The following is a 25,605-nucleotide window of genomic DNA, read 5'->3' on the forward strand; positions in this document are numbered from 1 at the left end:
GTTTTCACAGCCCAAACTGAAATACATTGAAAGTAAAATTACTTGGACAGTTTAGATCTAAGGACTTTAAAATTGTTTTGTACAGTCAATTGTATAATTGTAAGTAATTCTGTCATAGCATATGGAGGTATTAAATAGTTAAGTGGCATATTAAATGACTGGAATTCTACTTCAAGTCGCATTGTGTCGACAGAACTTCTTTTCTTGAGAACAGTGCCAGTCTGACCAGAAATGTAAGTTTAAAAAAAAAAAAAAGATTTAAAAGAGTGCTGCATCAGTTGATCGTGTCTGTATTTAAAATGGTGTTGATTCCAATGCATAAAAAATCCCTGGAAAGGGGTAATTATACTGAGTGGGTTATCCTGGTGAACTAAACTAAATTGTGGATTTATTGCATTGGTCTAGCGCACACACACACACACACACACACACACAATTCCATGATCTGTCTGTTCTGTGTTGTATTGCCCTCTGGTGGTCATTCTTACAAACAATGCAGCAATTAGATGAATGCTCTCTGTAGGTCAATATGAGGAAGCAGGTCTTTTCAAACTGTCAAATGAGATAAGTGAACGAAAAACTCTGTAAATGCCTAGCAACTTCCGTCTCCAGTGAATGCTACAATTACATTAAAACATTAAAATAACTTTATAAAGAAAAAAAAATAAACACTACTACTACTGCAACTGCAGTAACTGACAGTCAAATTGGCTACTGAAAAAGCACTTGGATGTATACTTCATATTCATTTGTTATTGACATTTGATGTTCTCTAAGAGCACTTCATCATGTGCTGATAACGTTTCTCGACTGTTAAAAAGCGACACAGCCCCAGAGAGGGAACAGAGAGAAAAAGGTATGCTTCCTCTTTCCAAAAATGTTCACAAACAAGGTGTATTGTTTCCATAGAATCAGACAGGGAAGTGAACTGCGATTATCAGATCTCTGGTTCCTCTTTGCGTCCCGTTTAAACTCACTGCTGTCTTCAGCCGGTCCACAGCGGCACACAGACTGGCCTTTACGGCACACGGACGGACGTGGAGAGGCAGATCGTTCTTTTTAAAGTTCAGGTGCGAACTAAACTTTTTTTTCATCCAGGTTGTAGTGAACACAGACAGGCTTTAGGAAATGTAATCCATTCAAATAATTCTTACATGTACTGTAAATAAGAAACGTAGTCAACAAAGTAGGTTCAGAGAGGGACTGAAGCCAAATTTTTTTTAATTTCTTCCATAAATGATGAGTGTTTCTGGGTTTGTCTGTGCTCCTAGACTTGGTCAAAGCTCCTTAGTGTTGTATAGATACCTGAGAAGTTTTGAAAAAGTACAGGATCTCTGACTGTCACTACATCAGGCGTTTTGGTTTACGACAAGATTTACTGTAGTACTGCACGTTCAAAAGGTAGGCCTTCTCATACACCAATACAGGTTTTTTTTCATTTTTGTATTACCTTTTAATCTGCCAATTACCATTTCAGCTATGTTCATTAAATATCTGTAGATATCAGTCAGCATGAAGATTGCAAAAAGGTTTGCAAATGTGCATTTGATTCAGAGCAGCCAACATGGAAAGGAAAAGATCAAGAAAGGACTGGACCTGGACCACCAACGCCTATAATGTTACCAAGAAGCTAACTTTTCTGCACTGAAATGAAACATTGAAAGTATGAAACTTCCTGAAATCCTAAATATTCTAATCATAATAAATATTTGAAAGAAATTAGATCATATTATACGGTACATCATATCCACTTAAGTGTGTAAAGATTTAAAATGTATGTTGTTTTCTGTCATGTTAATGCAAACTATCTTTACAGAAATAATGGTTTAAGATACACTTTGAAGAAAAATATCTCTATTCCAAACTAAAGCCTAATAAAATGTGACTTTACTGTAATAAAGTAACATAAACTGTCTAAGTCTTGTACCCATAAAGTCATTCACCAAAGCACAATAATATGGCTCCTTATTCAGTAGAGACAAGGCACAGCCAGAGGCAACCGTTTTATTTTCAAACACAATGACAAACGCCGTAGAGCTAGACAGAAGGGTGTTAGTGTCTAAATTATACGTCCTCAACATCACAGACACGTCAGGGGAACAGCGAATACATAGAAGACATGATGAAAAACACGACAAATTTGAGCCTGCCCAGCATCTGCAATTGATACTGACAACGTTGTGCCAACACATCAACGTGTGAATCTAGCTCTCAAATAATCATTCATTAGCACATCAGGAGAAATCCAGAATCCATAACAAAACCAAATGGTAAAAAGTAAAAGCGTACCGTACTGCTGTAGGGAAGACAAGACTTTCTGTAAAACATGTGAAACAGGAACAAACCATCAAAAACACAAGAACAGATAAGTGTGCATTGGCTTATTAATTATATTTCCCTGAGCAAAAGGCTCAATCAGCATAGAAGTAATACACTCATTTCCTCTCAAGCATCACTTTGAAATTTACTCAGAGCACAAAAATGTGTGTATGTTCAAGTCTTTATGGGGAAATACCACACAAACAAGACCACACTGGTGTTTCGCCAATTTACTAAAAAAACACACATTTCACACTACTGCTAGCTGTTTTCCTTTTTTGTGCACATGTCCTATCTTCCAAGCAGCAATCAGTTTCCAGTCACTTTACTACAGAACAAAAAAAAAACACTCAAGTAGCTCACTATAGTGAATTTTGTCATTTTAAAGTGATGCACCTAAAGCATAAATCAATTCAAAGCCCACTTTCTTGTACATTAAAGTGCTGGTATGACACACAGGTTTCAAGACTTTATCGTTGTCTGCTGTAAAGCACTAAAAACATGAGCCATACTGTCCAAAACTCTAAATTACAGGGGCAAAAATTAGCAAAAGCAGATTGAGAACTTGGCTGCTGCTTGGATTGAAGAAAAAAAAAAAGTGATGGACTTTGTGTGGATTATTGTTGCTAACCTCCAACAGGGAGAAGTTACAGTAGCACATAAGTCCACCACACAAGCAGCCTAACAACACTGTAAAGTGACAAAAAGGAAAACTAAGCAGGTGAAATAAAAGGGCTGAAACTGAAATAAAGGAAAACCACTGACTGCTTAGAAAAACACAAACAAAATACATAAGGAAAACCTTTGATCTGCTTGAAAAACTGCCGGCAGTAATGTTTAGTAATCGTGGTTTGTAGATAATTGGCTACAACAAAGATGGTCCTTTTGGATTTTTATGGAATTGATGATCCATTCATTTCCACATACAGTATGTTAAGAAATGTATTGTGTCACATAGGACATTTTACTGAACTTCCAAACATTCCCACAAATGGTGCAAAAAAGCTGCATACAAATATAGTTTTGGGCACCAATAAGCAGGAGCTTGTCCAGTGTTGTCTATGTGGTTGGAACCAACACACCCCATTACATGCAAACGCATCACAGTGCTGAGCAGCCGTGACCATGAGGGCCAGCCAGTGTGAGTGTCGGGGAAATGGTTGATAAAGCACAAAGTCCTGTTACTGGGGAAATACTTCTCTTCTCTTTTGCAGTTGAAGCTCAGTCATTAGATGTATGAGGAAGCTGGAATCGATCGGAAGGAGAGGCTTCAAAATCATGACTGAATGCATCAAAGGTGAAAGTCACTTGTTGGCTATTTTATCATCTTTTCTCAATAAGAACAAGATGCATTTCTTAACTTAACCAAAGAAATACATTTTTTTTTTTTTTTTTTTTTTACACCTTTTGATAAATAACTTCTTACCATTTAAACTTCTTTCAATGAATTAGGATACATTTAATCCTGATATACACAACACATGGAACATGGCATTAGCATGTTTTTAAAGCCGAGGGAAAACGTGCACCTGCCTTCAGTCCCTATCACACCCAGCTCACCCTCTCGGGACACCATTTAGTCGTCCACTGTGATGTTGCGGAACAAGTAGGCCATGGACTCTCCATTATGGATGCGGCGGATGGCCTCAGCCAATATCATGCTGACATCCACAGTCTTGATTTTGGGACACTGTAGCTTCTGCACTTCATGGGGGACTGTGTTGGTCACCACCACCTGAGGGTAGGGAGGGGGATTGTTAATTTTTATTGATACTGATACTATTTATGAGACTTCTTAACGATTCCAGTCTTTATCGATACTTTTCTATTATTTGGTGGGAAGACGAGACGACAAACTCTTAATCTTAACAGAACTATTACTGCTTTAATTGCAAAAACTGTGAGTCTGTGACTGTTTGATTTCTTCTGTCTGTCTCTGTCTTGGTTTTAACGAGCTGATTAAGCGGCCCACAGAGCGGTGCTCGCGGTAGCCAGTCCGACTATGTTTTGAATGATTTGCGGTGGGGAGGCTAGCCTTTACCTACTGTGGTCTTTACGCACACACTGTGCTCTTAAATCATTTTTCCGGTTGGCGCACGTATCAATTTTAAGACATAACGTTATATGATCCACTAGTCTCGATAGCAGTATCGATAAGCTCGGACCTTATTGATTTTCGGGTTTTTGAGAAATTTGGAACCGGGTCCTTAATAGAACCGGGTCTCGAGACCCATCCCTCCCTGAGGGTCGAATAATCACAGAATGTGCTTAGACTTCGGGACACGGTTTCCATTCATCATTAAAAAGCAGTTTACCAGTGTAGTTTCTTGTCAGGTTGAACTCTCAGTGTCTACTTCTGCTCATGGCTTTTAAAATCAAAAACTGAGATTGCTAAAAAACTGATGATGGGAGGTAATATTTTACATCTTTTTAATCCAGCGAGTTCTAATTTACCAGATTTGACCTGGAACTCAAAAAGTTGTCTGTAACTATTATTTTCTGAACCCTGGATAGTTGGAAGTGAACATTTCCAGTTGTTCCAGTTCCAGCTAAATGCGTGCCATAACAAGTCAGCTGAAAATCATATGATTAAGAGGAAGTATCACATTTTATATTGTGTTTATAAAGAATAGATGAGAGCTAATAAAGTTCAGTATGGCATTTTCTTCTTCCCTTGTTATTTCTTCAGGTTCCTTGTTGATATTATACAGGTATGACACACAAGGTTGTCATTCAAACTCAATAATAACAAATTATGCTACACATTATTGAAAACACCACTTTTCGTTGTCCTCACCTCATCAATGGCGGATTCCTCGATGAGGCGTGGAGCATCAGCAGACAGCAAGCCATGTGTGGCCATGATATAAATCTTATAGGCTCCTCTCTCTTTCAGGATCTCAGCAGCTGCAACAAAGTCTCCCACATCATCTATAATGTCATCCTGGAAGAAGAAAGAAAAACACAATCCATAACTAACACGATTACCCTTATTGCACCCCCGTCTCTTTCTCTTTGGTAATCTCTCTGTCATGGTGTCTCTGTTCAGTTGGCTGCCTTCACAGTATCATTGAGTAGCTTAGGATAACGGCAGGAACATATGAACGACTGCAATAGAGAATTGTGGAAAAACAAGAAATTCCAAAACATCAAATGAGTGAATTGACTCAATAATGTCCGTTAGCCAACGTTCGCCACAATAAGCCACTGGTCATACCAGACCACATTAGGCTGTAGCAGCAAAACCTCCTTGTTTACTGAATTGAGCATCTGTATGTTTTAGTTCTTATGAATTAAATATAAGAGGTATACATTGTTATTTCTTCTTTAAAAAAAAAGAGAGACATAGTCTCACTTAAGGGTGTGAACATGTAACTCAAAACGCATGAATGATTCAGTTTACATTTGTCCAAGTTGTATTTCTTATATCTAAGTTACAATCAAAGGATGGCAGAACAGCTGGCAATGAAAGCTCCACCACATAGGCTAAAGAAAGTGCACTCCCAGCATCTTACCACAATGATGGCAATTCTCCCTCCCACGTCTCCGACTACAGTTATGGGAGGTTTCTCCTTGGCCATCATTACTGAAAAGGAAAGCAGAGCTCGTTACCTGTGAGACCACGTCGGAGGGGTTATGTGCACTGTACTGTATGTCACCTAATCGAAAATAAATCTCAGTAGATTGGGTAAAATGGGTTGAGAAAATGTTTAGTGATTTAGGCAAATCTGCACCCCAAATTATGGAGTTGTTATTGGATGATGTAAATGATTTGTAGAAATTACGTTAGAGCAATCCAATGCTGTAATAAACTTAAAACGGCAATCAAAAGTTTAAAATTTTCCCCCCATTGTACCCCCCTACCCCTAAGAGATTAAACTGAAGTGCCAAACGTAGTACAACACATGCCATGCAAGATCAAATGACAGGGTTTTCTGCCCAGGATACCCAATCAGAAGGCAACGTACAACTGCCTGGACACACACACAACCTCAGGCCCAGCCTGTGGCAGGCATATGGCAGCAGTCTGCATATGAACCAATATGCACCAGACAGTCTTATTTCACACAGGACAACAGTGGTTGACAAGCACTGATGAGGGTTTCTTCATACACACTTGCCAATGTTCTGGGGTCAGTCCTCAGTTGAACATCACTGCTGCCAGCGACTACTTTTACATGCACACAATAATTCCGATTGTATCTCACATGCCAATCATAGGAGATGCGACAGCTGCGTCTTTTGAACCAATATCACACGACAAACAATATATATGAATTCATTATTCATATCTATGCAGTTTTATTTGTGGGTACTGTGGGTACTTCTGAGCCAGGCTTAATGCAGTCCTCTCCACCCACGGGCTGCAAGCAACAACAATTAATTTGCTTTAGACAAGCTGTAAATGTTCTGGTGTCAATTTCAGTTGCTAAGATAATACCATGCAACCTTTTTAAATCTTTTTCAATCTGCTAGAGGTGTATTAACTGTCACAACAAAGGTTAAATAGAAACATTATAACATAACATGTTGAAGACAACATGAACATGGTCTACCTTGTAACAGGCTTAATATGATATACAGTATGTGCGTAACCTTCAACTAAAATCAATTGCTATACCCGCAGCATGTTGTGAACTGAAATTAGACTGGGATTAGATTCCGTGGAATATATTGTAATAGCTACCTATTAAATACATGTTTGGACTAATTTTACAAAAACAGCTGCATACGAAGTATTGTGGTGCATGTAAATGTAGGGTATAAGCAAACAGTCAACTGGGAAACAATCCGCCAGCCAAGCCGATTGTGAAGGGAAAAGTATAAAGAAGCAGAGAGAGGAGGAGCATGCCTTGCAGAACACCTTGCTGAATACTGAGAGTCCCACAGCATCAGAAACTTGGCAGTGTCACATTCAGACTGTTGTCACTATTAACCAAAAACAGCAAACGCCATGTTGTTAGCAGTACACACTTCTCAAAAGTATGTTGTTTTTACAGCTTGCTGAGATACTACAACAAGCTACCTGAGAAATGTTTGGTCAGATATCTTGAAATGATGCATTCACGCCTGCACTAAAATATTATTGTCGATAAAATAAGTTCTGGTATTATCACTGAAGTAGCAAACTAAAACTTTGAATTGACTTTAACTGAATGCTTAAATGTACCAACAATTCCATTCGTAACGTTTTTTTTTCTCCCCATTATTAGATGTTAGGTTTCAAAAGCATGCTTTGTTGTTGTCATCACATGCAGTTATGACCAAAAGTTAATCAGGTTTTTAGGAGTTGCTTTAATATGGGTGCACCATGTGTTGATTGGCAAGATGAGTCCAGATATTTAGGTAAACAAAGAAATAAAACAAAATAAAAAATGTTTGGCATGGTTCTGGTTAGATTTATGGATTTCAAAATAAAATCAGAACACAACAAACCAAAGAGGAGTTTGGCCATCTTGTGGAACAACTGTCTGGAATCTTAGAAAGGTGCGGTAAACATGTGAGCTGCTTATTTCAAGTCAAGCATGCCATGCAAATAGCATATAGTACAGAGCACACTGTAACTGTTTGAAAAGGTTTTGTCAATGCAAACTGATTTGTGATTTTTTTTTTTTTTTTTTTTTTTTAAACAAACTCCCCTGCCAGAATCCAGACTGTATTTTCACAAGATGCAACACAAACCCTTTGTCTACACATGCACCAATTGAGAAACCATTTGGAGTGGAATCATTTCATAGTCAGATGTAAGTTATGTTTACAGCCGTACTTGGGAGCTCTATGCCAGGGAACGGAGCTTGTTGTTTGCCTGCTATTACCAACAAATAAACACCACGTTAACACAAATGCACAAATATTTGACATGACAAACACATGATGCCAAGACTTGGAAAATCCTCTGGTTAGGTTGACAGAAATTTTAAATATTTCACAGCAACAAATCAGAAGCAATTTGTGAGTTATTGTTCCAAAGGAGGATTTTTGAAGTCAAGGGTGAGATAAAAACACAAGTAAGAATATAAATATTTTACTAAATAATAAAGTGAATACTGGATGCAAATACGTCGGAGTCATTTGCCAATGACACAAATCATTTGATATTTTCTCAGACTGAACATCGAAAAATGGCTTTACCAGGAATTAACACTGCAAATATGTTGAAAACTATATGCCTTAGTCACGTTAGTATCTCTCACCAAATATAAAAATAATAAAATGTATAAATATAAAAGAAATAGGCATGGACTATGATGCTATGATTATTACGCATGTCACTATTTGTAAGTTAGGAGTTGCAGCTTGCGGAGGATGCAGCATGAGTACAACTATTGTATCTGTGGAATTAAAACATGCACTGACACAGACAATTCATTTCTTTGGAGTATGGTTAATGGTATGAGTGAGAAACAGCAGAATCATCAGCTCGAAACAGGTTAGCACAAATAAGAGCTATATTGGGTTGTAGCAGAAATCATAAGAAATGTCTTGCTGAATTTGACCATGGTGGAATTTAACCCTAACAAACAACAGGGATATGTTTTCTGTACAGGTAAAATCTATCAAGTGCTGTCTAACCACTGAGAAACAATAAACGGGAATATGTTTTCTGCACAGGTAAAATCTGTCTAAGGGTTGGACCTACTAATCTGCAAAGAAAGCCAGCAAATAATCAACAGCAAAAATGGGTGTTCTTACAAGGAAGCTCCAGTCCTGTGTGTCCTGTGGTGTTGCGTACACATGGTGGGGAGTGTCTTCCATCAGCCATGTCGGACTCTGAACACTGAGCCTCGCCGTGAATCACAGCCAGACCCAAACGCAGGCGTTCCGCATAGGACTGAGCCCTAAATAAAAAATTTTAAAAAGGAGAGAAAAAAACATGTATGTGTATGTAATCATATTTAGTCACATACATTGCAATTATATTTTTAAAAAAAACATTTGTATGATGAATAGTTCTGGTTTAATGTAATGTTTTTATATTAAGACCATTAAAATGTAATTTCATCATAAGCTAACAGAAGGGGAGAACTAGCAGAGGTGACATGGGTTCATTTTTATCCATCAGTTACCTTTTAGCTGCTGACGGGGACTTTGCCACAATGATGGCATTTCTGTAATCGGGAATCTGACAGGACGAAGAAGAACGGATGTCAATGTTTATGACAAATTGATTGATTGATTTGGTTAATAGGTTGGTTACCGACGCCTATACCTAAACACGCACAGTAGACAATAGAATGGAATTATCACCTCTTCTTGGATAAACTGAATCAAGAAAGGGGAGGCACGCAAGTTGTCCACTGGGAAGCTGAAGAAGCCCTGGATCTCCTTCTGATGCAAGTCCATGGTGATGATGTGTGTTAATCCTTTGGGATAAAAGACAGATTGAGTGTGGTCTTCCTCCCAATTAACACAGGTATTTCACTGTCAACAATTAGGTTCATTTTTCTGTGTGAACATGAAATGAAATCCCTGCATCACATCATCACTGGCGACGACGGATAAAGAGTCAGACGCACAAACATTGAAGGTTGAGATTAACTTTGTTCTCTTTACCTGCTTTCGCCAACATTGAAGCTAACAGCTTGCTCACTATTGAACCCCTCTTTCTCATCTTGCACTGTTTGCTGTAGGGGAAGTAAGGAATGACTCCAATGATGTTCTTTGCACAAGACGTCTTGAGGGCATAGGCCATAACCAGCAGCTCCATGATGGCTGTGTTGACATCTCTGGTTGCATAAAAAAAAATAAAAAAGGACATGTTAACTTGAGCTAGTGATATTCCTAGAAACTGTAAAAAGATCTCACTTGCACGTAGTGATTGGTGCAGAACTCGGATATTAAACTCACCGCGGTATGGTCTGAATGATGAAGATAGTTTGCCCACGAACTGATTCTTTCACATCCACTCTAGTTTCTAATGCGGTGGGAAAAAAATGAGGACATTGCCAGTTATGTTGAGCTTGGTGGCAGTTCAGTTCAATGCTTTATAAAACCTGATAAGATGATTACATTTCATAACCCCAAAAATATAGTGAAGTACAATTAAAGTAGACTAACCACATTTTGAATGATGCAGTCTAGGCTTTACAATGCACATCTAAATTATATGGGCCGGTACCTTGTTTAAAAATGGCCATGGGAATTTCCCTGATGCTTAAGCGCAATCTCCAAAAACAACTATACATTTTTTTTTTTTTATAAAATTTCCATATCAAACTCAAATATTCAATAGTCCCAGGACAACAACATAGCAGTGAAAGCCCATTCCCAACAATGTGATGAAAAACCAGATCCTGTAAGTCATAATGATAAACTTTCTCAAAATAATGGAGTTAGTATCTCAAAATAATGAGAAACTTTCTCAAAAGTAATGTCATTATTTTGAGATACTAAGTCGTTATTTTGAGAAAGTATATCACAATGACTTAACATTACAGGATCTTTTTTTCATCACATTGGTGGAAATGGGCTCCCACTTCTGGATCCTTGGCTCTTGGAATTATGATCCAAGGCACAACAGTAAGGTGTTTTGTTTTCAAGGGTAACGTAGCTAGAATTGCCAGTCCTCTTTGTTGGTAACGTTAACTTTAATCATTTCCCCCACAAAGCCATTACATTTTCTCACCTCTGTTAGATTCCTGAAAGACCACCGACTTCCCCAGTTCAACTCCCAGCCGCCTGTAAAACAAGAGCACCAATGTAACGAATGAGAGAGTGAGAGTTAATGACCACACCAACACCAGACATTCAGCATCATCAATTCATTCATGCCCAGGCAGACTCTCGTTGGCAAAAACAGCTGCAACAACTGCTCTACAACCTTACAACAGTAACTAGCAGACAGTAGAAGAAAATGTCAGGACTGCTCCGTTGTGCTTACTCTGTTATCTTCTTGGCCAATTCTGTGCATGCTACGGAGGAGTTTGCCGAAAAGACGCGATAACCACTTTTAGCAATATTCATTCTGGCACTGCTGGTGGTTTAATTCACAAACACAGACAGCAGCGGCACCTTTTATCAACTGGCCACCGCGTTTGTTTTAGATGTTCTTCTTATGACGTTGTCGTTAGCTAGCTAACTAGCTAGCTACCGTTACCTACCGCACACTAGCCTGCTAGCTGAGCTAATTACACGAAATTATCTTCAGCGTGCGACATAAATTTAGCTACAGCATAGATACAAAACAAAAATGAATTAGTGTCTTTATTCTACTTGTTTGTTCAATTGTTCCCAGACATAAACGGCTAATACCCGTCACTTAAAACTGCTGTTAGCCTAACAACTGTCGTCACTTAGAACTACGGAATCCCCTTTGGGTCAATTTTGCCAGCTACGCTTTGCGAAATATGCTGTATATTTTGTTTGAGAAAGTCGTGTAATGATTTGTTCACAGCCTAATATATAGGCTGACGTCATCTTAATTATATCATCATAGATTCATGGATTAATAATATTTTAGATTACAGTGATTTAATGAGATAAAACCAGGCAGATAATCATTAGGTAATTATACAAAAAAAAGTTGTTTACATGAGTTTTGCTTTTAGCTTTCGATAGATACTCAGATAATTCATTATTGACTTTTTCTATAAAAAATGTACATAAACTCAAATATTGCATTTCTGAAAGCACCTGAAAAGCAGTAGCCTATTACTCCAACTGTCCACTAGATGTCACTACTCATTAGCCCTGGATCTAAAGAGTAGAGTTATGTCTTTGTGTGTAACATAATGAGATCATGAGATCTTTGTTTTTTGTAAGAAGAGTGGGTCAAAGGTATAACATTATTAATATGAACTAGTCATAATTTTACAGTGTGGGTGCAGACAATGGAAATGATTATAAAGCATTATACAATCTATCTAAGTTCCTCTGAAGAAATATAAACCATGTATGAGCAGAGCATGCTGATCTACAATCATTGACCAAGTCTCCTTGTTTGTCTGATCCACAACAACCTAATCTAACCATAACTATCTGATCCGAGACCAGCCAGTTGGATAATACCCCTGTGCAGTAAGAAGCTTAATACATGAACTCTGATCTTGTTAGTTTTGGAGTGCATGAGATGGACTTGAATAATATTCACCTTTAACCAACGTTAGAATATTTACAATGTGATTAGCTGGTATAATGTAACTCTGCTGTTAGGGAAGGTGATACATCTGCTTGTAATAGATACTTCTGAGATATTTGAATCACAGCAATCCCGGAAATTAAGCGCAGTTTTTTTTTCACCAACTTGATTCTAAATGTTATTCTCTCAAGGACTTAGTCAATGTTTAACCTGGGTCCGTATGTTGTTGGCACCTATGTACATTGTACCTCCCCAGTCAGGCAGTTAATATCACCCTAATCACAGCTTTTGTTACAATATCTGATATCTTTAGGCTACCGTTCCCCATGTTTGTGCTCCTTTGACAGCAAACTCACAGATGCCTGCCTAATTGGCCCTGTTCGCCCTGCCCACCGTGAAACATGAATAAGAACATTCTCAAGTTTTTCAGCTGTGACAACACAAGCAAGATATGACTTTCCACTGATAACCCCTGCCACAACAAAGGTGGAAAATTGCGAAAGCTATGTTGCTCTCTTGGTGTGTGTGCATATAATGAAAGCGGTGAAGTAGTGAAAAATGGACATGAAAACACGCTCATATAATCTGTATCTTGTCAGAAGCACAGAACAAACCTAAAATGAATACACACCTGTCCTATTTCTGATGGACGTCATGCTGTTTAATTTTGTGGTCCTACATTTATTTTGACAGGGTTTTGTGAGAAATTCAAAATTACAGGCTGGATAGTCTGGAATGGTGATGATGGAGGTAAAAGGTGTGCCTTTATCTTATTTTAACATCCTAATCTTACATTGCATCCATGGTGCATGCATATCTGACTCTCTTATTAAGGATTTGTTTCCTATCTCATTATGTTTTCATCAAACACCACCTACAAAGGTGAGGGGGGGTAGAGGGAGAAAGAAAGAGAGAGAGATAGAGAGAGAGAGAGAGAGAGAGGGAGGGTGGGAAGGGAGAGTGTAAAAGAGAGAGTACAGAGGCTCCTCCTCGTTCGCTGCGTGTGTTTCTTGTGTTTTTTCAGCCTGTTCTTCACTCACACTCTCGCTTAGCAGAGATTCAAAGGTGGAGAGCAAAGATTGTCACCCAGGAAAAAAGGGGGGGAAGGGAAACAGATTTTCTTCCTCTCTCACCAAGAAAGGGACACAAACAAGAAAAAAAAGGTAGAAATATAGTGTTTATTTTGAGGGAGGGGGGTTACTCTCATCAGCCCTGCCTTCTGCATGTGCTCAGCTCTGCACAACTGTGTTCTCAGATGGAGAGGATGCAGGCAGAGGGAGAGGGGGACCACCTGGAGCGACCAAGCCCACTGACTGACAAGGAGAGGGTGATGATCCAGGACTCCTGGGCAAAAGTCTACCAGAACTGTGAAGACGTTGGGGTGGCCATACTAGTCAGGTATTTCTTTTTTGTAGTTGTACTCTCCTGTTTTATGTTTGGAATCTTTTAACGCAGGTTGAGTGCAGAGTTAGGAAGATATTTCTATTATTCCGACAGACAAAGATACTGACGGAGAGGTGACAACGGTTATAAAAGCTCGGAGTGTGTAATAAGAAGGGAGAAGAGTGATCAGCAGTTGCATGTCACACGGAACTTTATGCATACCATCCAATTCCTAAGGACTTTTCATACATTTTCTCCTCATTTCTGCAACTTGAATTATAGTTCACCACTGATAAGTTCAAATTAGCATTTTGTGCCCCCCCCCCAGTGATATAACTGCACCTGCTGGAACCACAAGGGCTACGGATGCTTTTCTGCCACAGAAAGCTAAAAAATATCTCAGTCATCTTAAACTCAGACTGTGGGATTGTCCTCCCTCAGAATGCAGTTGCACAAGTTTCAAGTCTGTCCAAAGGAACTCAGTCAGTCATATTTTTGCATGTGGTATTCTCACCTCTCCCTCTTTTTCTTAATCCTATTTATCAAATAGTAGAGGCAAAGGATAAACATTATAATCCATCAGTCAGACACCTTTGGCACTCAAAGGGCTCCCTCCCCTAGAGCAGGTCATGTTTTGAATGCCTGTGTAGAGGGGCCCTTACCCTAACCCGCAGCAGCATGACTCCTTCACTGGCAGTCAGATCTTTAAAACATCCCTCTTTTCTCTGCAATCAAGAGAGTTTTATCTTAATGTCTGTCACTACATGTGTTTCTTAATATTTTTCATCAGTCAATTCAACATGTTATGGCGGGCATACAATCCTGTTTGAGGCACGGTTGCAGTGGTGGAATGTAACTTAGTACATTTACTCAAGTACTGCACATAAGTACAAATTTGAGGTACTTGTACTTTACTTGTCTTTTCTTTTCATGCCACTTTACTTCTATTCCACTACATCTCAGAGAGAAATATTGTACTTTTTACTCCACTACATTAATCTGACAGCTTTAGTTACTTGTTACTCTACAAGTTAAGATTTTTGAACACAAAACACATGTAGTTTATGAAATACAAGGTTTTATTTTAAATTAAACTAACCCAACAATATACAGGCCTACAAGTACAGCTAAAATGATTAGCCGATGAAACACTTAGTTGATTGACAGGACAGTTTTGATCATTTCCAGTTTCTAAAATGTGAGGATTTGTCTGCATTGAGTAACATGTAATACTTTAAGTATATTATCCTGATGATATATAATTTTACTAAGTAACATTTTCACTGCAGGACTTTTACTTGTAAAAGAGTATTTTTATAGAGTGGTGTTGGTACTTATATAGGATCTAAATACTTCTTCCACCACTGCTCGGTTTTAATAGTCATTGTTGTTATCGCTCTTTAATGTTTACACAGAAATTGCCCTGAAGGAAACTCTCCTGTGACAGTCTTTCATGTGTGTCGTGATTCACTGCATGCCACAGCATTTCTTTATAATCCTTTATGATTGCAGGAGGTGAAAGTTGATAGGGAGGTTAGTAGCAATGCAGGGCGTGATATAGCCTGCTTGTAACCATCATTAAGATAATGGTTGTTTTAGTTTTTTGGGGGGTTTAGTTTTTTACAGATTACTGACTGTTAGGATTTAGCTGCAGCACTTTTACAATACAAATCAGTATCCCTCTCCTTTCTAAGATAAACATGTTGAAACTAAATGAACTTAACTTAATTTATTTTCTTCCGCTGCATTCCTTCACAAAGACCCTGCAACCTTCAGGAATTTGTGGAATGAGGATGGATCAATAAACATGGCCATGGTACATTTTCCTATTAGCAGTAAGCGCAGATCAGTGTCACTCCACTGAACTTTAGCGTCAACTAGAATCCTTAAAACTAAACCCGACTGTCTTTCGGGTAAGACACCTAAAGTATAGCAAATTATGACGCTGTCTCTGAAATTCAAAACTTTATCTGGATTCAGCTCTTCAGTTAGTCCTGAAGAATAGATAAGGAAGGATTAAGAGACCGTGTAAAATACTAATGAGGCTATTTATATGCAACCACAGGTCATGCAATTACAGGAGAGAAAGATTAAACACCACGGCTCCTCATTAGTTTGCATTGAAACTAAGAATTCTTGGCTCCAGCACTTTGCCAAGGCACTCCACCCAGAGTGAGAGATTAGAACACCACCTTCCATCTCCTCCCTTCTCAGACATTAAACTCTCAAGTGAAACTCTATCCAGCCATATGCTTCAGAGCTAACAGAGACATATTTGCTTCCTCAGTTGTGGCAGAGGCAGTGGGAGATGGGACATCAGGTTTAGATAGCCAGCAACCAGATGCATTGGCCCTCTTCCCAGACTGTGGGAGGGGGGTGTTTTTAGGTTTCTCGTTTCTAATTCTCTATGAGACCTCTGAGGGTCAAACAAGGATGAAATAAAAAGAAAAGTCTTTGAACTGACTATTTGTTCTGAACTTGAACAGAAATAATATAATGTTTATGCCAAATGAAATGTTAGCTGTCTTTGCAGTAATAATAATGCTCAACCATACAGTAAAAGGAAGGCAGCATCAGGTGGGCTGAGTGGTAATTTTCTTCATCTCACCCTCTCTAATTAGCACATTTAACCTTTTGTTAGAAATTGAAATCGTGCAGGATTTCTTTTTTTAGGCATGGCAGGACACCTGAGCCAACAGGTTCACAAGGGGAACCACACAGTAACAAGGTAGATCCACAGGCCAGATTTCTCATTCAAGGTATGCTTTACACCATGAGTTTCTCAACTCAGGTAGTAATGAATAACATAACAACAAATAAATATTGGCATGTAATTAACTAAAAATGATATGCTTCTTTAAAACCATATTTTAATGAGTTAACTATCACACTGGTTTTACAGAGAAGAACCAATTATATAATCCAGTATTAAATTAGAGTGCAGAGTCGTCAGGAATCCAAGGTTTGGACCTTCCTCCCAGACACTATCAGAGCTAGATCAACCTTCAGGAGAAACATCTGTTACGCACATTTTATTAATTATTTATTCATTTTAGCTGCAAGATTTATTTTTATATTGTGAAACGTTAAATCATTTAAATGAGTAACTACAGGAAGTATGTGACCTTATTTTTGCCCTATGCACATACTATTATTATTATTATTATTATTATTATTATTATTATTATTATTATTATATAATCCCCTGTAGAAAAAAGTAATAATGAAGGTAAAAAAAGAGAACATATCAGCAGAGTGCTTAACGTGCTTGCTCTTACTACTGGTTTACACTTCAAAGTAAATTATTTTCATATATATGGAATAAATACCACGCAGTACAGTTTGAACATACAAACATGTAGGGAAAATATGCAACGCTCTCATGTCAGTTTAATTTAATCCGGTATTTTGCCAGCTCAAAAGAAAAATGAACGTGGGTTTGCAGGATCGAGCTGATGCAGGCTAAAGGGCGATGAGATTAGCGGAGCTTCCCAGCAGCTGCTCATACACATATCTCTCATTTACTTTGTCTCTCCTTCCTTTCGCAGACTGTTTGTGAACTTTCCCTCATCCAAGCAGTACTTCAGCCAGTTCAAGAACATCGAGGACCCGGAGGAGCTGGAGAGGAGTGCCCAGCTTAGGAAGCATGCTCACAGAGTCATGAATGCCCTGAATACACTGGTGGAGAGCCTGGACAACTCAGACAAGGTGGCCTCAGTGCTGAAGGTGGTGGGCAAGGCCCACGCACTCCGACACAAGGTGGAGCCTGTGTACTTTAAGGTAAAGCATCTGTAAATAATAAAAATAAGTGACACACACACACGCACGCACGCACACACACACGCACACACGCACACACACACACACACAAACACACTCACTCACTTAGACATTAAATTAGGTTAGTACAAAAAAAGAAGAAGAAAACCGTTAATGCTGCATAAAGGTATTTTTGACCAGTAGAGGGCAGAAAGTAGACTCTTAAACATAAACTGCAGAAGTACGTTCTTTGATGTGACCCAGAGGAAATCAGAAATGACTTCTAGATCCAAGGATTTGGGTTTACAACTTGCCGCCATCTTTGTCAGTGACTGGACCCAGACAATCCAGTAAAACAGGGAGGAAGCCTGGGTGCAATAGAGGTGGAAGAGAAAGAGGGAAACACAGGTCAGACAAGAAATCATGTCACATAACCTGTTACGTTTTGATCCATAACATTAAAGGTGCAGTAGGTAAGACTATAAAACTAACTTTCTATCATATTTACTGAAACTGACCCTATGTTCGAGTAGAACTACATGAAGCAGGTAATTTTAAAAAAAATCTGGCTCCTCTGGCACCACCTACAGCCTGTAGTGTGATTTGCAAAAATCCACCACTCCCTGTTCAGATGCACCAATCAGGGCCAAGGGGGGGTGTCTAACTGTGTGTCAATCACTGCTCTTGCACACTCATTCATTCTCCCTTGTGGGAGTGGCTTAGGAGACCGTTTTGGGCTTTAGCAGAAAGGGGGGGAGGGACTGAGAAGTTGTTGATGTTCAAATTTTTTGGCTAAGTCCTGGATCTTCCCAATCCTACCTACAGCACCTTTAACGGAATAATGATTCTCAAAACCGCCAACCAGTGAGATATAACACGTTGATTAGTGAGCTATTGAGGTGCTGGTAGGCAGATTTTATTGTTTGTACAGAGCCATGCAATCTGTTTCCCTCTGTTTCCAGTCTTTATGCTAAGCTAAGCTAACTGGCTGCTGGCTGTAGCTTCATATTTATTGTACAGACAAGAGAGTGGTATCAATCTTCTCATCTAACTTTCTGCAGCATATTTCCCAAAGTGTCAAACATTTCCTTTAATGGAACCTCAAGGTGTCTTAGGTACTGTGTTTGGTTGTGTCTTGCCCAGATCCTGAGTGGCGTGATACTGGAGGTCCTAGGAGAAGAGTTTTCCGAAGTTGTGACACCAGAGGTGGCCGCCGCATGGACCAAACTCTTGGCTACGGTCTACTTTGGCATCACAGCCATCTATGAGGAAGTGGGCTGGACTAAGCTCTCAACCTCAACCGGGTGAAGCTTTTAGTATGGGTTTATTGGACCGTGAACTCCCAGATACTTCTGTGTGGGCCACGGCCTCATAAGTGAGGGGGAATTTGACTGTACTGACCTTTGAAGGGAACAATGTATCTGGGGGAATACAGTTTAAACATAATACACTTCAAATAAGAACAGGTATTGGGCTCTTTTTATGGCTAATAATGTGTGTGTGTGTGTGTGTGTGTGTGTGTGTGTGTGTGTGTGTGTGTGTGTGTGTGTGTGTGTGTGTGTGTGTGTGTGAGTAAAAAGTTAAACCTCTCTCTTTGTTTTTTACTCTTGTAAAAGACCACATTTTTAAAAGGAGAGAGCAAAGATGAAGAAAATGCCAACTTAAACCCAACAGTGGACAAGAGGTCACATTTGACTTGGATGTGCCTTCTACCGAATGTGTATATCTAAAAAAAACTGCCATGTAAATACTGTTCTTTCTAAATATCATGTGGCATTTCCTTTTATCAGTCTGTGCCCACTTGGCACTGTTCACTACATATAGATAGAGATATTAAGAAGACATTTTTACATTTTTAACAGTTAATTGTGATGATAGTACATTTTTTTCATCATGACTCACCTTTGTATTTACCACAATTTTGAAATAAAAATACAAAAAAACAACAATCTGTGACTCCCACAATGTTTAATCCTTTTAAATCTGCTCTAATCCGATTCCCCTGCATGTCTACTCACACATGTTGACATAATTAGACCTTTTTTTTCTGTTGCTTGGCCTAACGTGTTCTCATGGATAGGCATATAAAAAGCATGTTACTTTTAAGGACATTTTGCGTGTCATATCAGTGCATTTTAAGCTTTTTTCTTTGTCATTTAATTCATTCACTTTCGTCGCTCTATACTTCGTCACAATAAGAGTCAGAAGAGACACTAAATGACACTCAACTAAATGACGTAAAATGCACGATAAGCAAAAAAATCCATTATGGTACGCGAAAAGACTTCAGAAATGTATTATTTTATATGCCATTTGGTGATACCAGGCTGCTAGGCCTACTGCTCCTTTATTCTCTGCTGAGTCAGCAGTGCTAAGTATAAGCTGCTGAAAGTCCCTATTTATATCCCCATTCATCCCACTATCTCTCTTTTCATTAGCTATTTTAGGAACACTGCACTCGGCCAACGGTGAATTAGTTTTATCCAGATACGGTAATGTGATTGATATCTGTTAATCCTTTCAGTAAACCCATGTTGTAAAGTGCCAGTCAATTTAAACAGGCCCTCTTACAAAATTCTGCCCTTTCTTAACAAACAAAAAAGACAATATCAATGTGGTTAATGTGGCCTGCTGTGTTGACGACATGGTGACGAGGTGGGTTGTTTTCGGAATAGAAACACACAGCATGCTCTGTTTACCTCCTATTCCTGCCTTGATCCTAGCTAATCCTCTGGGCTAATCTCCCCAATCATGAGGGAGAGCCAAGAGGAAAGGAATTGTCAGATTGTCACACCACAAACTGCCTTTTACTATCGACACATTTGAATGGGAGGAGAAGTCTCAGTTCTCTAAATCACCATCTGTTCCAAGGCAGGAGATCCTTGGAGGTAGGACCATGTGTACCACGATGGTGGTCCTGACCACCATCGCTCTCATCCTGAGGCAGAGATTCTCCAGCAAAATCAAACCGTAAGTACTGATCATGAACTCTTGTGGTTTTTAGCAGGCACTAAAGAATAGTGGTCATTAGAAAATCTGTTTGTTTTCAATTGTGAAACAGAAATAAGAGACTCCTTCTTGTTTTCCTGTGCCTGACAAAGAAAGGACAAATTCAACAGTTTGAGGCTTGTGAGAAAAGCATTAAATACTTCATAAAATAAAAACACGTCAAATACTTTCATCCATACAACAAATATGAACACACACAAACACTGAAAGTGCATGTGTGATTATGTGTGGGCGAGTGGGGGAGAGACTTATCTACATTATTGATTTGAAATCCCTCCAGTGATTATTTTAGGGTTTGCCTTGAGCAACAGTGTGCGAATTAAGTGGCTCCATACATGACAACAGTGTATTCCAGGTTTTTTTTTTTAATGGAGAGATGAATGCACGGGAAAGCATCAGAGCTCTCGAGTTCATGGCTACTAATTGACTCAAAGTGCAATCTCCTCAGCCCCCCCGGTCCTGCTCAACCACTCACACAGCAATGGCAAACAATACCAGGATGCTACAGCAGCACCATGGAGCACGGCAACAGCTAGCTTGCACAATTATGAGCTAAGGAACAGCAAGACATATAATTGGGTTCCTTTAACAAAACTGTTTCTAGATAAGTGTGTTCAAGAAGACACTTTGATGATTAATATAGAGGATATAATATTGAGTATTATGTTCTGTATCACAGGCAGAAAGAGCCCATTGAGAAAGACGTGCCATACATGAAGAGCAATGGAGCAGCAGAAACGCACAAATGACAACAGTGAGCATCACAAGGTAAGGACACACAAACAATCAAGTCAATGAAAACAGACTGAGGAACTGTACTATACGGCTACAGGGGCCTTAAAGGGATACTCCCATGATTTTAGTATTGCACTTCCAAGCAGCAAAGGCCATATGCTGACATTTAGTGCCTTATGTTGGTCCAAACATTCTGGCACTTATAATTCTGTTCATCTATTGATGCAACTTGATAGCCTGTTTCATTAGTGTCATCTGTCTGGTAAGCACCCATGTCCTCAAAACTCCAGTTTGTAAAACAGTCATTTTAGTGACACTTTTTTTATCAGGTCCCAGAGTTCCTATAATTTCCTAAAAAGGAAAAAAAGGAACTTTAAGTTAATTAACTGCAGTGAATTGCTAGTTACCTATAGAATATTTTAATCAATGCAAAGATGGTCAGCTGAACATGTACAATTTAAGTTATATGAAGAATAAAGTTAAAATTAATAATCAATTGATACAGACTTGGTTTTGAATGGGGCATTAAGCGTTGAATGGAGCATTTGAAGGAAATACCATTGGCAATTAACACCTGCTTTAGACAATGTATTCAACTCAAACAACAGTATCAGAGCTTTGGGACTATTTACATCCTATTTGTTATAGTTATTTCCAGAAGAATTACTCAGGATTTTTTAGGAATTGGTGGATCTTTAAAATAAAGCCAAGCAGTAAGGCTTTATTTTAAAGATCCACCAATTCCTAAAAAATCCTGGAGCCCAATGCTGAGATAAGCCCATCACCAGACAAAACCTCAGACGTTCAATTACAATCTGTTTTAGGGGCACACATTCTGCATTAATAACACTGAACACTGGGATTGGACGTAGATTGTGAGGCAATGCTGATGTAATTCTGTTTGTTTTTTTAGGGATTATTTTTTTGTTGGAATTTCTGCTTTTGTTTTATTATATAGTGATAGAGACAGACAGGAAAAGCAAGGGAGAGAGATGCTGCGGTAAGGACTCAGCCTTAATGGTACGCTCCCGGGGCGCCCTGTTGATTTACTGTAATTCTTTGGAATATTGGGCTGAGGTGAGACAACCATATCATTTTCTCAGACTCAGATTATACAACTGTTTTCATAGGCTGAGTGGTTCTCCTGATGACGTGTATAAACTGAAAGTAATGTGTAAATATAATATATATAAAATATAATAGTAATATAAACATTGCACTTCACCTTGAACACAACTCATTTGAGTCTAGCAGTGTTGGTATTTTTGTCAGTATTTTAGCAAAGAAATTGGGCTAATGCTAAATTTGATCAAACCCATTTTGTAATAAAATGTTATTTGATTAAGTTGTAAATTCAAAATAAAACCTGCATATAAACTGAGAATCTCAGTGTGTGTGTGTGTGTGACAGAGAGACAGTGTGTGTGTGTGTGTGTGTGTGTGTGTGTGTGTGTGTGTGTGTGTGTGTGTGTGTGTGTGTGTGTGTGTGTGTGTGTGTGTGCGTGCGTGCGTGCGTGTGCATGCGTTAGGGGAGGTTTACAGAAAGTGCTCCAGACAAGGGGAGAAAGTGGAGCAGCGGTGCATGTTACAAAGGCACAGATGCATAAAGAGCTAAGATGCCTGCCCCACATTGAGCGTTTAAGTATTCACGGCTACACTGCTAATGCTAAATGATTCAGAGGCAGAGCAACAATCCATTATCTCTTTGGAGGGCTATTATAAATACATTACCTCCCTACAACAAAACACTTAATGCAGCTAAAAGATCTTAATATGAAGTAATAAACTATTTGAACATTGCAGCCTATTTACTGGATGTTTCATGTAGATCACAGGATTTTAATGTGTCATCTTTTACTGGCTATCTGAATAATTTTTATGGAGGAAGTGTATTCAAGGTGATTTATTCTATGATGAATGCTTACATCACTTGTGTCTTTTATTGTGCTCCCCCTCCCCTGCAGGCATGATCAGGCCATCATCTCAAGACTGGTGAGCTTGTCATTTGAATTTTCAGCGATTCCGTGAAACTGCCACAGATTTTGAGTTAAGGGGCCGTGTTCATTTCACGGAATTTTGTGAGACCAGGTTGATTTAACCCCTAGAATGAATTAGAAATCCAATGTGTATTTACGTTACAACTTTGAAAGCTATCAACCCTGATTTGTTGTGCTGTTTGTTATCAGTGGCCTCTATTCAGGACTTATTTCCCTGGATACTACAGGACAGGTTTCCTATAGCCTTATCTATTTTGTTGTTTTCTCTCATTGGTCAGATTTATCTGCACACACAGCTCACGCCAAGACTCCCACCAGGATTTTGAAAAATAACAACAATGAAGCCAGTCAATGAAGTCATGGCTTCCCCTATCTGTCCTGCATATGCTCTCATCACTGGAACAGGAAACAGCAACTGAGTGAATTCCAGTTTGGAAAATGATGCCTGCTGCTTATTCGTCATGAAAAACTGAATTTACAACACTGTCACTTCAAAGTTAGTTATATGATCAGGGTACAAAGTGACAAAACATGTTATGTGCCTCTGCATAAAAACAAGCAGTAATCATTTTGTTTGATTTCATGTTTGCTTGCTTTTAAAAAAATGAAAATGTAATGAATTGTTTTAAATGTATGTTGACTGTATGTATCTTAAAGAGCAGCTTCTCTTAAGATCTCATAAGTGACCTAATTCCTTCTGAAAAAGGGGCTAAAGTCATGTGTTGTATTGTAAATGGCAGGTACTGCCATTCTGTTAATCCCATAAAGGTTTATGTTCTCACAGGAGAATCCAAAGGCTTAAATAAAGCGATGGAATGACATTTATGTGCCGTTGTGTACTTCTGGATGCCAATGAAGATTGTCTCTCGCATGCACAAAGAATAACTGTGCTTAATTTGCTGATGATTTATGTAAAAGGCATACATCTTCTAATAATAACATCGGTGAAGCATTTCTTTTTCTTGTTCACTTCATTCTTCTGAGTTTGAAATGGACAGTTTCATTTCTTGACAATTCATATTTGGTTGCATACAGCTTTATTATCATCCTGTGCTGTAAGCAAGCATGTCTTTTGCCTCCAAAGAGAAAAACAATTATTTGACACTACATATGATATGTAGGCTGACATTACAGTAAATGGTGTTCTCCTTCAAAAGTATACATTAATGTTGCCTGCACACTTAGCTTCACAATCAATTGTCATCTCTTAAAGTGCTCATATTATGCTAATTTTCAGGTTCATAATTGTATTTAGAGGTTATATCAGAATAGGTTTATGTGCTGCAGCTCCTCTTTTCACCCTGTGTGTTGAGCTCTCTGTTTTAGCTACAGAGTGAGGCATCTCACTTCTGTTCCATCTTTGTTGGGAGTCGCACATGCACAGTAGCTAGGTAAGGACTACTAGCCAGTCAGAAGCAGAGTATGAGGGTGTGCCATAGCAGCTAGGCGAGCATTATAACGTGTGTTACAAAGTGACGCACAACGTCACGGAAGTAAAGGCTTGACTACAATAGAACTGTTTGGAGCAGTTTGTGAACAGTGTTTTCTGTTGGAGATGGTAAGTGCCTTTGGGGTGGAATTTGGGCTTTTTCACTTTGTAAACCTATAACATGCACAAAAAAGATATATAACAATAAAGGAAAGGGGAAAAGCCAAAAAGCACAATATGAGCACTTTAAACACAAATATTATTTTTCTGTTATTTCTGCTTTGATCAAGTAAAAGGGTAAATTTCATGCTTTAAGGTATTCAATGCACTCTGAAAAAACAGCTTTAATATTGATATAGAGCATGAAACAACAAACCCTCCATCATCAGTTATCTACAAAAAAAATCTAAATATTGCATGCATGGCAAGGCATTTTAAATAGAGGTTGTCTACTTGTTCACTGTGTTAATGGAACAAATCTCTGTTTTGACAGAATGATCAATGATGCTGGCATGCATGTCTAATCCCAACTCTGACATGCCTGAAAAAGGCTGAAGTCTCATGAGTAATTGTGTAAACCTAACTTTGAGCAATGTGCTTACTAGTTATCTGCTGATTAAGAGTGCAACATCAGGCCTAGACCTCACTGAATTAAACATAGGCTTCATAAGATAAATTATTCAGCTCTTCAGTTTTGTTGCAAGTGATTTGCTCTGACTAATTATTTTAAGCTCTGGCGCCACCTGGTGGTAAAACAGTTTGGTAGATTTCACCAAGTAAGCAAGTTAAAGATGTCAAAGCAAGTCCAAAACAAGCAACTTCATAATTTCAACGCATCCTAAAACAAACACATTTTCTGAAACATGTTTCCTTAAAGCAGGGGTCTGCAACCTGTGG

General features: G+C 38.7%; 2 protein-coding genes and 2 long non-coding RNA genes across 8 annotated transcripts; 3 read left to right on the forward strand and 1 right to left on the reverse strand.

The window, feature by feature from the left end:
- Positions 1 to 1,990: 1,990 nt before the first annotated feature.
- LOC116065325 (phosphoribosyl pyrophosphate synthase-associated protein 1-like) lies at positions 1,991 to 11,637 on the reverse strand. Of its 3 annotated transcripts, XR_004108702.2 has the most exons (13): positions 11,201 to 11,637; positions 10,946 to 10,998; positions 10,168 to 10,234; positions 9,874 to 10,046; positions 9,568 to 9,683; positions 9,387 to 9,442; positions 9,013 to 9,158; positions 8,087 to 8,128; positions 5,835 to 5,905; positions 5,117 to 5,263; positions 3,880 to 4,054; positions 2,852 to 3,564; positions 1,991 to 2,787 (listed from the first exon to the last, which is right to left on the reverse strand). XR_004108702.2 is itself a non-coding variant. In XM_031320780.2 (11 exons), exons 1-11 carry the CDS (start codon positions 11,281 to 11,283, stop codon positions 3,896 to 3,898), a joined length of 1,113 nt encoding a protein of 370 aa, XP_031176640.1. In that variant the 5' UTR covers positions 11,284 to 11,636; the 3' UTR covers positions 1,991 to 3,895. The 3 variants fall into 3 exon arrangements, 1 of the variants encoding a protein (XP_031176640.1); XR_004108703.2 differs by lacking the exon at positions 8,087 to 8,128 and having other exon boundaries at positions 2,852 to 4,054; positions 11,201 to 11,634; XM_031320780.2 differs by having other exon boundaries at positions 1,991 to 4,054; positions 11,201 to 11,636.
- Positions 5,258 to 9,553, forward strand: LOC118494143. Its single transcript, XR_004896218.1, has 2 exons — positions 5,258 to 5,337; positions 8,932 to 9,553. It is a non-coding gene; the product is annotated as an uncharacterized LOC118494143 (long non-coding RNA).
- Positions 11,638 to 13,419: 1,782 nt separating the features above from the next.
- On the forward strand, positions 13,420 to 19,476 carry LOC116065506 (cytoglobin-1-like). 2 transcript variants are annotated; one of them, XM_031321068.2, is made up of 5 exons: positions 13,429 to 13,490; positions 13,552 to 13,560; positions 13,653 to 13,795; positions 17,329 to 17,560; positions 18,683 to 19,476. In XM_031321068.2, the coding sequence occupies exons 3-5, from the start codon at positions 13,653 to 13,655 to the stop codon at positions 18,845 to 18,847; spliced, it is 540 nt and encodes a 179-aa protein (XP_031176928.1). In that variant the 5' UTR covers positions 13,429 to 13,490; positions 13,552 to 13,560; the 3' UTR covers positions 18,848 to 19,476. The 2 variants fall into 2 exon arrangements, with proteins under 2 accessions (XP_031176927.1, XP_031176928.1); XM_031321067.2 differs by having other exon boundaries at positions 13,420 to 13,560.
- An 800-nt stretch (positions 19,477 to 20,276) lies between these two features.
- Positions 20,277 to 24,435, forward strand: LOC116065532. 2 transcript variants are annotated; one of them, XR_004108748.2, is made up of 5 exons: positions 20,277 to 20,509; positions 21,228 to 21,316; positions 22,242 to 22,360; positions 23,247 to 23,274; positions 23,558 to 24,435. It is a non-coding gene; the product is annotated as an uncharacterized LOC116065532 (long non-coding RNA). The 2 variants fall into 2 exon arrangements; XR_004108747.2 differs by lacking the exon at positions 22,242 to 22,360.
- Positions 24,436 to 25,605: the final 1,170 nt, after the last annotated feature.

Source organism: Sander lucioperca, chromosome 21 (assembly GCF_008315115.2).
Source record: "Sander lucioperca isolate FBNREF2018 chromosome 21, SLUC_FBN_1.2, whole genome shotgun sequence".
Taxonomy (NCBI): Eukaryota; Metazoa; Chordata; class Actinopteri; order Perciformes; family Percidae; genus Sander; species Sander lucioperca.